This window comes from Filicampus tigris, chromosome 22 (genome assembly GCF_054856515.1).
Source record: "Filicampus tigris isolate MCC_2025a chromosome 22, RoL_Ftig_1.0, whole genome shotgun sequence".
In the NCBI taxonomy this organism is placed as follows: domain Eukaryota; kingdom Metazoa; phylum Chordata; class Actinopteri; order Syngnathiformes; family Syngnathidae; genus Filicampus; species Filicampus tigris.
In genome coordinates this window covers 2,517,216-2,533,359 of record NC_141238.1, presented here as the reverse complement: position 1 = coordinate 2,533,359, position 16,144 = coordinate 2,517,216, and the positions used below count along the sequence as shown (strand labels likewise).

Sequence of the window (16,144 nt, the reverse complement as noted above, 5' to 3'; positions counted from 1 at the left end):
CTCGCTTCGGTTAAAAAAAACTATTAAAATAATTCTGGTGATGATCGAGGTTCAATTAAACATTCACATTGCTTATTATACCAGTTGTAGTGGTTTTCCACGCTGGAGTTTGCCTGTCATTTGGCTTAATTTGAAGCGACTCTATGCCCATTTTTTCAAGAAAATTCAGGTACCTCTTTACGGCCTTTCAATTGGTTTCAATATACAGGTCTGCCATCTTGTGGAATTACTGGAACACTGCAGGAGATTCCATTACACCGGCAGTATTCATGTACCTCTTCACGTCCTTTCAATTGTTCAAAACATGTATTTATTCCCTCTTCGATTAAAAGGAGGGTTTATTAATTAATTCTGGTGATGATTGAAGTTCAATTAAACATTCACATTGCTTATTATACCAGTTGTAGTGGTTTTCCACGCCGGGGTTTGCCTGTCATTTGGCTTAATTTGAAGCGACTCTATGCCCATTCTTCCAAGAAAATTCAGGTACCACTTTACGGCCTTTCAATAGGTTTCAATATACAGGTCTGCCATCTTGTGGAATTACTGGAACACTGCAGGAGATTCCATCACACCGGCAGTATTCTTTACGGCCTTTGAATTGTTCAAAATACGTGTACATTAATTCTCTCTTCGATTAAAAGAAGAGTTTATTCAAATTAGTCTGATGGATGACCGACGTTCAATTAAACATTCATATTGATTATTATGCCAATTGTAGTGGTTTTCCGCGCTGGAGTTTGCCTGTCATGCTTAATTTGAAGCGATTCCATGCCCATTCTTTCATGGAAATTCAGGTACCTCTTTACGGCCTTTCCATTGGTTTCAATGTACAGCTCTGCCATCTTGTGGAAATAATGGAACACTGCAGGAGATTCCATCACACCGGCAGTGAGCGGTTAAATTGGGACCACGCCCTCAATCACTTCAACACCAATCAGGAGAGCGCAGATGCCGGAAGTAGCAAAGCGAATGAATGGAGGGCCTAATTCCAATACCTGTACGTGCACCCTTATACGCTTCACTCATGCGTTCCCACGGGGGTACGAATGCGTAGGACGTCCCTATTCTGCTCTTTTTAATGTAAGTATCAAATTATTATAAGGTTTATTGCATGTATATGTGTAATTTAATCGATAGTTTATTTATAGTACACCGTTTATCTATGTGTTTTGTCCTAATTTATCTGCCGTACTTAGCAACATTCTGCGCATGCGCTGCATATCGTGTCGCAAATAATTCCAAATACTGAAGCCACAGCGCACATCGACTAAAATACCGAGACTGAGTTTGACTTTACTAACGTTTTAACAGAATGTATTTTATAATATATAAAAATAATATCGTTTTTAACAGCAAAATTGCCAAAACCTCAACCCGTGCCGCCATGTTCGCTGACGCGAGGGCATACGTCGATGACGTCAGCGAATAGTCCCGATTCTGCAATTTTTGTGCACTTGTAACCTGCGCCCTTGTAACCTTCGTGCACTTCAACGAAGACCGTAGGTTACAGGTGTGGATATTGGGATTGGTCCTAAATGAACACAGGTGTGGGCCAATGCGCGAGTTCCCCCCGCTAGTTTATTTTCGCTACTTTATTTTTTTATCTAATAAAACAAAGAATGAGAGTATAAGTATTTTTATTAACTGCTTTGAATGTGCACTGAAAGTGATGGCAAAAAATAAAAAGTGTTTGATCAGTAGTTTAGCTGTAACCATTTCCTCCTAAAAAAGTGTTTGTACACACGTTGCGAGTTCCATAAAAACAAAAATAATCCCCTTCACCCACCACCATCTAATACGTTCTAATGCCATTCACTCTGATCGGTGTTGAAGCGATTGAGCTTCATTTAATTTAAACACTCACTGCCGGTGTGATGGAATCTCCTGCAGTGTCCCAGTAATTCCACAAGATGGCAGACCTGTATATTGAAACCAATTGAAAGGCCGTAAAGAGGTACCTGAATTTTCTTGAAAGAATGGGCATAGAGACGCTTCGAATTAAGCCATATGACAGGCAACATATTAGTTTATTGTTTTCAAAAGATATTTGTTTCGTCTAGTATGACTGAAGCTACGCCAGAAACTGTGGTCGTCATATAAAGGGAAGTAAATGGGCGAAAATGCACTACATTGTATTGAAAGTTAAAATGTTGGAAGAATTTACTCACTAACCTTAGGCGAGGGTGCTTATGTAAAGTTTACAATTACAGTACAGTACACGTCTGTACTGTCTTTTAGTTCCGTGATTTTCACATACCGCCAGAGGGAGCCCGCGTAGTACCAGTGGTACGAGTACCACTTTAAGAAGGAGATTTCAACCAATAATGAACCGAAGTACTACAGACACATCAAAAGATGTTAAATGACTATTTATATTATTCATTTTTATACATCATGAGGCCAGGATGTTGCTCTGAAGTGTTAAATAAAATATGGACGGAACAAGTCCATCAGTTATTTCAGTGCATCATCAGTCTGAGTCAAACCCTTGGAAAAATGATGGCACAACAATGTATAAACAATTAAATACTGTAACTACTATCTTTTTGATCAGGTCCATTACAACATGACAAAAAGAGAAATATTACACAGTAAATCGCTCGAGAGTGCAATTCAGTCTCTTTGGCAGTTTTTGCCAACGAGTCAGTTTTTGATATTCACTGAATTTATTCCTGCGAGCTCAACCTTTTTTAAAAAAGTTATCTCTGGTGCATTTATAAGTATTTACTTGAATTAAAAATTAAGCCTGAGTTTACAACCATGCAAAGCTGCTGATCAAAAATGTGCTAGTTTGTGTTTAAGTGCAAACAGAAAAGTGCAGTGACCAACGAATAAAAAGCTACGTTGTCATTACTATCATTTATAAACTGTTAAAATAATCCGTCATCCGGTTCCTTTCGGTTCTTTCTGGATAATTGTAATATAATAAACCAGGGCCATTCTTTGTAAAAGCAACCATGAGTTTTCCTTTCACCTCTCAAACTTTCTTCAAAACGTTGAGGTGTAGCTGGACGGAAAAGACCAGAACACAAAACGCTCCTCCGATCTGCCAAGCGGCCACCTATTGAAGACTCGCCGGATCATTTCTGTGGCTTGATCCGCCGTTGCTAAGCCTTGGCACATTTGCCTGTCCCCGTGGCTGTTTGGTGTTTTGCTGCAAACTTCCCCAACTTCAATGACCCTTCATCTGGACTTTGAAGTTCTTCTTGGTTGATTTTACATGGAATGACCCGCCATGGATTCCACGCAACTTGGACGTCCGACGCTACGCGGCACTCGAGCGCAACCCGGGATTCATTTCCGCTGCGGATTGCAATGAGGATGTCCGTCCGCTGGGCTCTAGAGCAGCAGCGGCGTGTGCTCTCCGGCCGGCTCCATCCGCCTTGTGAGCTGCCGCGCTCGAGCCAGGAGGCGGTTGGGCAGAGGCGGGAAGTGGTGACTGGGGTCCAGCACGTTGGTCTTGCGCCGTTCGCGCTCCTGCAGCCACATGAGGTACGGGCTGGGCGGGAAGAAGGGCCGCGCGCGCTCCCGGTACAGTTGCAGGACGATGCCCGCGACGCCCAGTACCACCCACACTGTGATCAGGATGTAGTCTGGACAAGAGACAACGCCAGTTAAAATAATAATAATTTCCCCAAGCAAACCATACCAATATACTTTTTCGTTAGGTTTTATTTTTTTTAAATGCATCGCTTTCAGTTTAGATGTTATTAGTTTTAGTTTTTTATATATATATATTAGGGCTGTCAAAGTTAAAGCATTAACTATGGAGATTAATTTGCATTTGATAATGCACAAAAAAAAAAAAAAAAAAAAAGAACTCAGTTAATTCCGTTTTATTTACCTCCTGTAGCTCGACGGCTCATTGAAGAAATCCAAAATATTAGTTGTACGTCTTTGGCGTACCGTTCAACAGTTGTATTTTACAGGAAGAGAATCGTATTCGAGGATCAAAGAAAGCTATTAGAACAATCTTTGCACCGAAATATACTTTTAGTTTTTTTCCACATTAATTCCAAGATTTTACTCAAGTAAATATCGGTTCCAAGCTTCGTAAAAAAGCTGTAGTTGAAAAATATGATTAATCGCGATCAATTCTGAAAAATTGTGCGATTTAATTAGCTAAAAAAATGTAATCGCTTGACAGCACTAAAGAGCCCCCCTCGCACCGGTTTTCGGTTGTTTGACATTTTTGAGCTCACCGATGGTTTGGAACGGCACGTCGGTGAACGCGGCGCTGAAGTTGTTGTTGAGGAAGCGCTTGAGGATGTTGAGCGTGATGTAGGAAAGGCTGGTGTAGATGTAAGCGTTCACCGCCAGGATGACGGCGTACGCGCCAATGACGCCGCACGTCGTGATGTTACCCTGGCGACAGAAAGCGTCAATTTAAGACAACCGAAGCGCTGGAATCCCGCAGCGCCGCCGAGTTACCTCTCGGGGCCAACGCATGAAGAAGAGCGGGACGATGATCATGACGCTGCAGAACGTCACCCAGAAAACGGCATCGGAGCGCCTGAACACATCAAGGTCACCTGGAGGAGGATCCAAAATGTTTTTGTTTTTTTTTCAAAACGACTTCCTGCCAATTTTTAAAACCCTTGATTGGGATTTGTTCCCACCGAGGGGGGTGAAGAAGACGGCGGCGGCCACGAGGAATCCGAGCATCAGGCCGACCACCACCACGCACGCCATGACCGAGCCGAAGCGCCACCAGCTCGTCACCAGGAGGACCCCGCCCACCACGCCGATCACCGCCGACACGGCCAGACGCACTGCGAAAAGTGCCGAGCCATATGCGTATGCCATATTTGTTCTTTTTTTGACGTGGAAACGGACGCAACGGCTCACTGTCGTAATCCAGTCCCGTGGTCCTGGTGATGAGCACGAAGAAGAAGAAGGCGGAAAAGCTGAAGCCCATGCAAAACAATTCTGCGTGAGAGAAGAAACCAACAGAAAGGTCCATATGAGAGCCACAATAACCCGCAGTGGACTTTGACGGACAAACAGTGCCACATTGGCGACAAGTGGATGGATCATCATGGGTTCATTTTGGATTGATTACGACATCACATGAGAGACTGATAATGTGGGTCAACTGTGGCCAGTGAACACCAACACAAAGTGATTTCAACCACACACGGGGAAGTCATCAACTGACGGCACGGGGGAGGGGAGGGGACGTGGTTATCGCGGTGACGCGCGCAACACTGGCTTTCTTCACATGCACGACGGGAATTCAGATACAAACAAGATGTGGCAAAATTCGGAAGAATTCACTCTTTTTTTTTTTTTTTTAAGCCTCTGAATTAAATTCAAACACCATACTCATCATATGTAAGAATTTGGAAAAATCAATTTTGTTTGGTCCAAAGGGAGCTTACATAATTATAATGTTTCCAAAAAATGTATATGTCTTTAGATTTTTTATGTTGAAACATTTTCTTGTTTTGTACCAATAAATAAATCATCGTTTGAATAATCGTGAGTTCAATTATTAACAAAATAATTGTGATTGAGATTTTTTTCATAACCAAGCAGTCCTAGTTCAAGCATTTGCAGCTCTTGAAAAGCTCAAAAATATTTTTTTTGTGGAAAATTAGGGGGGAAAAAAATGAGATGTTAAAAATAAGTTTAGAAATGTCTGTATCGGTACTTTAAACATTTAAAATTAACTGGCTTATTTGATTAAGTCCAGATGAATCACTTCAACAAACTTCCTTGACACTAATTACTAGTTTCCTATTAATCGGGGCTTTGGCGCCATGTTGTGGCATCTTAGTACAAGATATGAAAAAAAAAAAAGAATGGGCAAATTTGCAAACTGCAAAGGTGGTTGTTGGCAGTTTTCCAAAATGGAAGTTAAAGCACTCACCACATTTGAAGAATCGGTGCCCAAAGAAGCAGACGAACAGACCCGCTAAGCCGGCGATTGTAAAGAAAATTTTTGTGGTTATCTTTCCTGAAAAAGACAGAAAAAGACTACCTCAACCATCTTCAAGAATTAAAAAAAACCAAACAAGTTGCAAAAAAGGTTTCAACGCATACCCAGCGTTTGACAGCCATCCATCTTGGAGGTGAAGCTGCAAGCGTACGTGTGGACCGGGACGTACGACGCCGACGTGTTGAGGACGGGGTCTCGGACCACCACCGAGTAAACGACGCCCTGGCCGGGGATGGAACTAAACACCGCCGTGCTCAATTCCGCCGAGGACAGCGTCATCATCTGCAGGGGGACGGCAATCAAGTCTTCGACGCGTCAACGTGGGCGGGATCACTTTGGACCATCTAAGCGTCGGGTTTACGCACAAGTCTGCCGCTCTCCGCCATGCCGTCGGCGTCGGCCACGGCCTGGACGCTGCGGAAAAGACTGCTCTGCGACAGGTCGTTCTCGGGCAGGAAGTACTGGTAGACGTCGTACTGCAGCCGCCAGCGCGTGTCGCTCCCCGTGGACGTGTCGCACGATGGCGGACTGCTGCCCCTGGTGGACAAGGACAGTCACGCTTGTGTAACAAAACGTGCTATAAAAATAGCGTTGCCTTGCCTTGGTCTAAAGGACGATAAAATTGACCAGCGCGTGTCAACAACACGTGGAAGCAATCTTTGGAAATGCAATCATGTTTCAAGCGTTTTGTTTCCCTGCAACATTTAATGCCCCGTTATCAATTGCTGCGCATGCGCTCAGTGTGTGACGACTGACGAGAGAAGAAGAAGTAGTAGTCACTAGCGACAAAACAACCCGGCATTGTGCTTCAAGTCAGTCAGTCAAAGATTAGCACCGATGTCTGAAGCTGAGCCTTGATTGGCCGTTAGCTCCCTGAGTAGTTGTGATGTCATTTTCAGTTGGCAGAAATGACAAAATGGCCGCCCACACAGATGGCTAAAAACGGGTGCATTTTGGAGGACGGCGTTGGGTTACCTCTCATATCCCAGGTTGGCCGGCGCAAATTGGATGGTGGTCTCGAAAAGGTTGTAGCGCAGGTAGATGTTGGGGTCCACGTTCAGGTTAAACTCAATGTTACAACCTCCGGGGACGGGGTCTAAAGCCGGGGGGGGGGGGGGGGGGGGGGGGTAGAGGGATTAGTTGCGCCATGTCAGCATGACTTGCAGCAACAAGGCGGCCACATGATCACCAAACACCCACCAGCCAACATTCAAGAGCTTCCTTCTCTCAAAACACACAAAGAAAAACAAAACAGAAGTGACTTCAGCTTATGGTGAAAGTGCCTCAGCCTTGATTTTGCACAAGCACAGGCGACTTCCTCACATGTTACGTAACACAAAAACCAAAATTGATGGCGTGGCCTACCCGTGCCGGAGAAAGGCAGAATAACGCCCGTGCCTGTGACGGCGCTTCCATCGGCAGAGAACAGGAACAGAGTGAAGGATGTTTGTCCGGGCAGGAGAGGTACCAGGACGCCCGTGTCCACTGCCGTTGAAGAGAGACCGAACGCCGGTGTCTAAACGCAAACAACACGGGCAAATTGCTTCGCAATCGTTACAATACGATCAGTATAAGCACGAACGATTCATCGTGCTTGTTGTATAACGTCACTGAAATGCAGCATTCAGAGATGACGCCTGGCAGCGGCTTACCCGCCGATTTTCACAATCCAGGCTTTCTGCCCGCCTTGTTTTGGCAGCAGCGCAATGGCCGGAAAATGCCCATTCGAACCGTTTTCCGCTGAATTTATCCGATGCGCCACGCAGATGCTGAGCGCTTACAAGTCACAAGAAATACATTTCTCATTCGCTTTGGACCGAAGAATAGCCCCTGTGGTGTGTTATTTTTTTCTTAAATTGAACCAGAAATTAAATTAGGGAAGATCTTTGAAAGTAGCTGTTAAGCTTATTTGAGAAAATCATAATTTTTCATTTGAAATTGAGCCGCGGGGAATGTTAATCCAGTCTCTCTCATTTAAAAAAAAAAAAAACGTCAGTGAAATTCCTTTTTTAGGGTCTGATTCACCGCCCCTGACCTTCATTTGCGTCAACACATATTTTCAACCCCTGACAAAATCATTTTCATTTGTTTGCCTTTGGCCATAAAAATAAACCAGCCTGGGAGCCGCTCTGGGAGTGACATCGGCGGGTTCTCGCCCTGTCCGACCCTCCTCACGACTCTTCATCATCTGGAAGGTGATGTAAGAGTCAGGCCCGGTCAGTTTCTACTGTTTCAAACATGGAGTGATCTTATCTGGTTACGCAGATGGCATGTTCTGCGTTATTTTTACAAGTATCGTAACCCGTCGGTACAGAAAAAGAGAAATGTGACATTGTAAAGGAAGGACAACAATGGAAGACAAGCAGCGCCGTTCTTTATTCCTTCACGGCATGTGACCTTTTGTTAGCAGAAGAAGACGCGCTTTGTTTGACAAGAGGCGCACTTTGTGCTCGCTTCCGAAAAAAAAAAAAAAAAAAAAAAAGCCAGTCATGGCCTTACGGTGCTGTAGGAGAGCGTGACGTTGTGCCGTTGCGTGTGGACCTGCACGGTGGCGAAAGCAACCTCGGCGGGGATCCCGGCGGCCACGGCCTGCACCGTCCCGTTCTCCGACACGTTGACGTTCTGGAAGGCCCCCGGCAGGAAAACCACCCGGTCTGTCACGAGAGAGCGGGCCCATTCGTCAGCACAAGAATCACATTGTCCACGCTTGGCCAACTCAAACGTTATGAACCGAGATGGAAGCTGTGAAAAATGAGATGACAGTTTCCGCCGATTTGGATCGGGGCTGAAAACATCATGTGTCACTTTGGGGCAGACAACTTGCGCCTGCCAGACGTTGGATTGAGTCCATATTTTACAATTGCATTAAAGGAATCAAGTTCCTTTAAGGTCGAATGAGGCAGGCAGTAAAAGAAAACTGTTAATTCCCCGTAGTCATAGCTCATTGCTTTTCCAGTTATCCAAAGGCCGCTAAGCCATCACATCTAAGGTCAGATGAATATCAGCTGTGGGAAAATCGTTTTTAAATTTTATTTACAAAGGAGACTTTGCACATTAACTGAGTGGCATAGCATCTATTCTGGCGAGTAGATGGGGGCCTACTATTCTTCACCTTAATACTCCTCTCTATTTCTCTTTTTTTTATAATGCTTTGAGTGACTTTTTCCATGCTGATTTGACGATCAATCCTGCTGTATATTTTGCTCGCAGACAACAGTAACCTTGCTGAGCGATACAATCATACTTGGTGGGCCTCTTTTAAAAAGGATGGAAAACATGGACCATGGAAGATAATTCTCTGCACAAGCTGCCTTATCCAGGCTGACATTTTGCAGGTCAGTCTAAAGTTCTGCATTTTCCCACTACTTCTGATTTAAGTGGAATCACGTGAGTCGTGAGGGCTTGCTTGTGTGTGTGTGTGTGGGCACATTAACCTACATAAACACCTGTTTATGTCACTGTAAAAAAATGCACTTCTGTTCATAAGTATCGTCTAGATATTGTTAGCGTGTTAAACTCTTGACGTGACCCCAATCTATTGGTGGTGTATATTTACTGTAGTGTGTTTTTATAGAAAACATGTCTGGTTGACCCCAAAATTGTAAACGGTATTGTGTATGTAATTACTGAATAAATAAATATACATTATAAACCCTGTATATACAGTTGATTGTATACCCACATTGGCATTGTCTTCTTTTTAACAAGACGTACATGTCCCAAAGAAACAGCACAATAATGCTCGAGTCTTTACTACGTGAATTACATTATTAATTTATTAATAGATCATAATATCATAATCATAGATCATAATATTCAGTGTAAAATAGCATACTGAAAGCTCACACGTTAAAGGTTAAGTTAAACGTTACTACGGTGTACTTACTTTCTTCCTGAGCTTGAACTTCATATATTGAACGCAACATCAACAGCCAGCAGATCCACCGAAGCATTGTTGATCTCCTTTAATCTGACTAAAACGCAAAGAGTTATCACGAAAGCTCCCGTCAGTCATTTGTAAACTGGAACTCGCTTATGTTTTGCTAGTGAGAGTCCCCGCGGGCGGAGAAGCGACATGCTTTTCTGAGTGACACAACTTGACTGCTCTTATGCTCGCTCTCCCCTTCTTCGACCCTCACCGAGGTCTGTGAACGCGCCCTCAGCGAGATTTGCAAGTTCGCGCGATACTTTGATCCTCTCTCCCGCTCTCAGACAGACACTCAGACAGTTCTACCGCTCCACAAGCCACAATTTACAACACTTATGTGCAATGCATATTTGAAACTATCTCATGACCAGGTGCAATATGTTTATATTTTGTAACCACTTCCGGCCATATTAAGATCAGTATGTAGCCCTACATGTCTTTTCTCATTTACTGCTTCACTTTCCCACTGCACTATACGTGTAGTTTACTTGTGGTTTTTTTTAGCCTTAATATGTAGTTTACTTATAACCGTTTACTTATATCTCGTCCTCAATTGCATGCATGTTGACTCATTCTACTTTACTTAAAATGTACAGTTTACTTATGTTTAGTTCTTATCTTATGCACTTTGACTCACGTTGCTTTTAACTGTTTTACGTATAACGTGTAGTTTAGTCCTTCACCAATTTACTTAGTTATAACCAGAGGTGGGCATTTTACTAAACTTTGCGGGTCCGTCAATTGCCATCCATCTGCAGCCCGGCTGCCCTTCTGCCATCTGTCTATTTGTCAAACAGGACCAAATAGTAATCGCCTATCAGTCAGTCCATCTATTATTTTAAACATGCTTCCATCTACTGTCAAATTATATATAAAAAAAAAACAAGAATGAATCAGTGTATTTTTTTTTATTCATTTGGTTTTCAACACAGTATTTTTAATCATTTTTATTTTCATTGCTACATCCTGTCATTTCAACTGCCAAACATTTTTTTAAGTTACTTGTTATTACAGGGTGTGACAATAAAAGCAGTGAGAAAATAGAATCTATAAACACAGAGAGAGCATATTGTATTTGGTAATCATATATTCATTCTTGCTCACACATTCTTTTTAAATCTCACTCACACTTTCAAGTTATTGCAAGTGCCACAGGCTTTGCCCGCCACACTGGCAAAGCTAAAAGACGTACCAAAGAAATGACAAAGTGATTGTTCAAATGTAGCTCTGGAGGAGGTTTATACAGTAGATACACTGGCATTTGGCAGTCAAGGTGAGGTGGATCCATGGAGGAAAACTGGTGCATCCCAAACACATTGGAGTGGAAGCGTGGATGGTCAGTCCAGTCTTCACTCTAGCTCTCGTGTAAACTGACGTCAGTGTTGTTCATTGGCGGTGAGAGCGACATGCTCTCTGATGCGTCTTCACGCTTCAGGATCAGGAATGCTTCGCGACTGATTCCGAGCAGCTCTCTCAGTCCTTTGTTCTCCAGCTACAGCATAGAAAAATCACCCTGCTATTATTTCAGTTACAGAGAGAAATGCTCGTTCGCTTTTACCTCAAGACATTTAATCCTTTCTTCATCATGACACAGCCGCCCCTCATCCACCTCTATGGCTTTCCTCATCACAGAGGCCATCTCATTGATCTTGTCAGCATGTGCTTGGAGTTCCTGTGAAGAAGGAAAATGAAACAAGAAAATGAGAAGTCGGGGCTAGGCAGGGCTAAATTCCTCTTAACCGACCGTGGTGTGCTGCTCCTTCAGTTGTGTCACAATAGTGGGGTCATCCCTCTTCCTGGCCATGAACAGCCTGAGCCTCTGCTCCTTGTATTTGTTCATGATGAGCCCCAGCGCGGACTGATGTTCCTCCAACGACGTCCGCAGCTCTGCACAAACAGTTGAGGGAAAAATTAGTCAAAAATGATGATAAAATGTCTTATCTTTCCCCGCCCCGCACCTCCCCGTGTAAACCTTTGTTTTCCATCTGGAGTGCTCTGATTTGACGATTTTCCTGTTGGATGCCCAGGATCAGACTGGAACGAGGTCGATGACGTGCAACCTGGTTTAGTGTGTCAATCTCCACTTGGTACTGGTAAATAAAAACAAAAACAAATGTATCACTCAACAGGGATGATCTTAATACAGACATTATGTCTTCACCAAAACACACTACCTGCTTCATGGCATCCACACGCTTGTTGAGGAATGTCGTCTGCTCGATTAACATCTCTGCAGCGTTGTCATGGTTACGGAGCCGTTCCACCAAGGATTTGGCATCGGCCAGGACTTTCTCCAAAGTACAATTCATGTCTGAAGGGATACAATACACAATTAGGATCTAAGAGCTTTCAATAGATTTCAAGTCTTCTCGTGTCTTTCTTGTCTTATTTCCATTTTCTCATATTAGGTATACCGAGTTCCCACGCAGGCCAAATTAGGTAAGGTACGGAAGTGTACACATGGATACACTAGCGAGTGTGTAGTAGTATGTTTTGATGCAAACTCAATGCAGATTGCAAGAAAATTAGTGCATTCTAGAGTGAATAATGGCATGTTTATTCAGGTATTATGAGAACAAACATACACTTTGCATGCTGCCACGTTGTATGTTTTGTTTAACAGGATCAGTTGCTAAAGTGCTGAGCTAATGCAAGCAGTATACTCTCGCGCCTATTTAAGAAGCCCGATATAAAAACGAGGCGATCTAGTACTGGACCAAGTAGAATACAACACTACATGATTGAAGGTCCTCACTACGTGGAATAAACATGATCGACATTACCTGGAGAGCTCAAAGTGCAAGACATTAGCTTTTCAGCTCGGTCGCTACTTCCTGTTGATGTTTGGCAGCTAGCATTAGCTACAGCCTCAGCCTCGTCCACATAAATGGGTCACAAAAGGTGGCTCCTCGTTTTATTGCAAGTGATCACGTTCAAAACAAAGTCACGTCGTGGTGGCACGGTTTACAGACTTTGTTCGTTCTTGTAAAACAGAGCCGTGAAATGATTAACAGGGATTATAAACGACAATATTCTATCACGCTAGCGTCGCATTTTGGATTTTAATGGTTGCTCGCACCTCTCGTAGAATCTCGCGTGATTACGAATACAAATCACAAACCATAGCTTGTGTCAATTTGTGGGAAATTAAATCCATCATCACCATCCAACCATCCATTATACATACCGCTCATCCTCACAACACATTGTTGTTTATTTTACTGTTATACTGCTGACGTACTTCACTATACTGTACTATAAATGTATTTTTAAATATAAGTGTTGAACCACAGGATGGCACCGTTGAGTCAACTTTTTGGCTCATCATTACGAAGAAGACAATAAAAATGGCGGATAGGCTAACGCAGTTACAAGATGCTGTCAATTCGGTATGCTATTGCTCAGTATTTACGCATAGTTTTGGGGCATACGTGATTTAACATGTTTTAATAACTCACGTGTTTGTGTTTGAAGCTTGCAGATCAGTTTTGTAACGCCATCGGGGTCCTGCAACAGTGTGCTCCGCCTGCGTCGTTCAGTAACATTCAGACGTCGATAAACAACGATCAGCCTGCAAACCAAACTGAAGGTGCTCGATCTACTGCTTATAAAAGCTCTGCGTTGCCTTTACTAAGATCCAAATGTATATGCAATGGGATAGCAGAGAATAAGTTCGAAAAAGCACAGTAAGTTTGAGTGTATTGCATCATACTGACAGGTGTTTATACATAGTAAACAGTAATCATATAAGGTATAGGGAGCAAAAGTGAAAAATCGTCAGGAAAATAAATATTTTTGTAAAGTTAAAAAAACTGGAAAGAAACAGTAATTACAGTGTATTGGTTTTAATCACTTCCCTTCACTGACAGTTATAAATAACCCAGCACAGTTAAATTCCAATCATTTTAGATGTCATTTTGTTTAGTTAGCTTTCATCAAACAATGATCAATTGTCACATTCTACATTTAGAATACGCTCAGCTGTTTGCAGCCCTGATTGCCAGGACAGCTAAAGATGTGGACGTGCTTATTGACTCTTTGCCGAGCGAGGAGTCCACAGCAGCTCTGCAGGTCAGTTGTTTTTACACCCCACAGCAGGAGTTCTTCATCTGCTTAGCCTGTGACAGCAACACCATACAAAGTAGAAGTGAGCATACACAGACAATAATGAGAGGTGTTTCCCGTACGCATATGAGCAACTAAGAGTCTTCAATTCAAGCACATTTTTGGAACATAGAAGGAAGCCACACGAGCACAGGATAAAAACTGGGCACAGACGTTTTCCAATGAAGATTCAAACACCAATCTCTTGACTGTGAGGCAGATGTGCTAACCACATGGAGTTGTCCGTAACTGCCTGAAATGAAAAAAATTGTCAAAGTCAGCAGAGGGAGCTATGCACACTGCTCCTTTATTTCCTCTGATGAAGCTGTTCTGTCATGAATTTGGACTTTTTCCATTTATGTGCTACTCTTAAAAAAAAAAAAAAATAAATAAAATATATATATATATATATATATATATATACACACACACACACACACTTTTTATGAGGACCGTTATTCCCCAAATGGACAACTTGAAATGAGCATAGCTGCAAAAAGGTGGACAATCTATCAAAAGTAAACCTTTCCAGTAAATATCAATGGGAAGTTAATTCTTGCATTGAAGGATTAAATCCCTTAACTGTTGAGTTAAATATTACTTATCCCCATGACCCAACCAATTAAAAAATATATCACAATGGCAATGCACAGCCACTCTGCAAAAATATCAATAGTTACTTTCAAAATCAGAGTTTCTTGACCTAGATTATAGTCAACATTTTTTTTAGCTGTTAAAATGACAGATTAGTTGTTTTTGCATGTGACAAATGCTCCTAGAGATATGATCACTGAATGCTTAACCAATGGAGTATTTCCTTTTTTTTTTCTTTTTTTGACTTCCTGTAATTCTCATACATGAGCTTTTGTTGTACTTTATACTTTTTGAGGTGATATAATGTATTTCCTCATCTCTAGCCTGTCTATTTTGTTGCCGCAACACAACTCTATTGGCACACAAAGAATACAAACCAAAAGATTGTGACACAATTGTGCTACTCCTCATCAGGCGGCCAGTCTGCGGCAGTTGGAGGAGGAGAACCACGACGCCGCCGCCCGTCTAAAAGAGGTGGTTACCCGTGGTGACATGCTGCTGGAAAAGATCCAAAGCGCCCTGGCGGACATTGCCCAGTCTCAGCTTCGCACCCGCAACGGCGCACCCAGCCAGTCTTCGCCTGCCGAATCCTGACCTGCTCCAAATGGCCTCGTTTCACATATTACTGACCTTATTATTTATAACACTCAGTTGCGAGCCTCAAACCCTATGCTGGATCTGTCTGCCGGGTGGAAAAAAGCCATATTTGATCACTTCACACTGGTAGACTAACTCAAATGTTTACTTGGGGAAGAAAAAGTATTGTCTGGCTTCAGTTCCTTTTTGTATATTGATTTTGTAAATATTTATGACCGTAAACTGATTCTATGCTCCAATGGGCAATTTGTTAAATAAAGCTTGAATAAACAGTTTTGTTTATCCAAAATTGTTCCTGCAAGATTGTGACATACAAAAAAAGGGAGGATATTTATTGTTAGTGTGTGCTTACAAGCAATGCTTTCCTTAGGAAAAATAGGAAGCGAGTGGCATTTTTTTTTTCTCTAGATTTCCTAAATTTAGATTTGAGAAGCAGCGGGAAAATGTCAAGTTGGAATAAGAGAAGAGTGATACGCATAATGTTTGGGGCACCTTCAATAACAGCAAATTGAAGTCAGCCCCGAGGCCACAGAGTTTATTAGCCAAACAACTAAAAATAGAAGCTGCGTCACAGCTTGGTGGGCAATGTTGACGTTAGACTTATTTTAAAAAAGCCTTAATGTGCTGAGCACCACACCCAGAATAAAAAGTAGCAGCAGGTCACGCCCACATCCCCTAGTCCATGCACACCCATGGCTCTTTTCATTTAAAAGGAATGAAATGGCCAAAACATAGACTCTCCCTAAGCCATTTATGGCGAACTGTCCCTCGTTAAGTCACTTCACGTTTTCCATTCAAAAACCTGGAACATAAATCCCCGAAAGACCCGTTATTGACCTTAATTGCATCGCAACTTTAAGTATGAATATATTTTCAATGAAAATGTGTAATTTAAACATTGTTATACGTAAAAAATAAACAAATAATGCAATTGTGAGGCAGGAATAACGATTAAACAAGCGTAAAATGCTTGGAAA

General features: G+C 42.5%; 3 protein-coding genes across 4 annotated transcripts; 1 reads left to right on the top strand and 2 right to left on the bottom strand.

Annotated features, from left to right (window-relative positions):
- The first annotated feature begins 963 nt into the window (after positions 1 to 963).
- med21 (mediator complex subunit 21) lies at positions 964 to 15,456 on the top strand. Its single transcript, XM_086022230.1, has 6 exons — positions 964 to 1,083; positions 9,155 to 9,279; positions 13,166 to 13,261; positions 13,347 to 13,461; positions 13,843 to 13,943; positions 14,985 to 15,456. Exons 3-6 carry the CDS (start codon positions 13,220 to 13,222, stop codon positions 15,162 to 15,164), a joined length of 438 nt encoding a protein of 145 aa, XP_085878356.1. The 5' UTR covers positions 964 to 1,083; positions 9,155 to 9,279; positions 13,166 to 13,219; the 3' UTR covers positions 15,165 to 15,456.
- On the bottom strand, positions 2,354 to 10,066 carry tm7sf3 (transmembrane 7 superfamily member 3). The gene is made up of 12 exons (XM_086022226.1): positions 9,831 to 10,066; positions 8,444 to 8,598; positions 7,310 to 7,460; positions 6,920 to 7,040; positions 6,310 to 6,481; positions 6,049 to 6,226; positions 5,876 to 5,962; positions 4,852 to 4,932; positions 4,623 to 4,775; positions 4,435 to 4,535; positions 4,206 to 4,368; positions 2,354 to 3,596 (listed from the first exon to the last, which is right to left on the bottom strand). Exons 1-12 carry the CDS (start codon positions 9,895 to 9,897, stop codon positions 3,343 to 3,345), a joined length of 1,683 nt encoding a protein of 560 aa, XP_085878352.1. The 5' UTR covers positions 9,898 to 10,066; the 3' UTR covers positions 2,354 to 3,342.
- On the bottom strand, positions 10,766 to 12,977 carry fgfr1op2 (FGFR1 oncogene partner 2). 2 transcript variants are annotated; one of them, XM_086022229.1, is made up of 6 exons: positions 12,656 to 12,977; positions 12,047 to 12,183; positions 11,845 to 11,962; positions 11,617 to 11,759; positions 11,431 to 11,544; positions 10,766 to 11,364 (listed from the first exon to the last, which is right to left on the bottom strand). In XM_086022229.1, exons 1-6 carry the CDS (start codon positions 12,678 to 12,680, stop codon positions 11,227 to 11,229), a joined length of 675 nt encoding a protein of 224 aa, XP_085878355.1. In that variant the 5' UTR covers positions 12,681 to 12,977; the 3' UTR covers positions 10,766 to 11,226. The 2 variants fall into 2 exon arrangements, with proteins under 2 accessions (XP_085878355.1, XP_085878354.1); XM_086022228.1 differs by having other exon boundaries at positions 11,845 to 12,183.
- Positions 15,457 to 16,144: the final 688 nt, after the last annotated feature.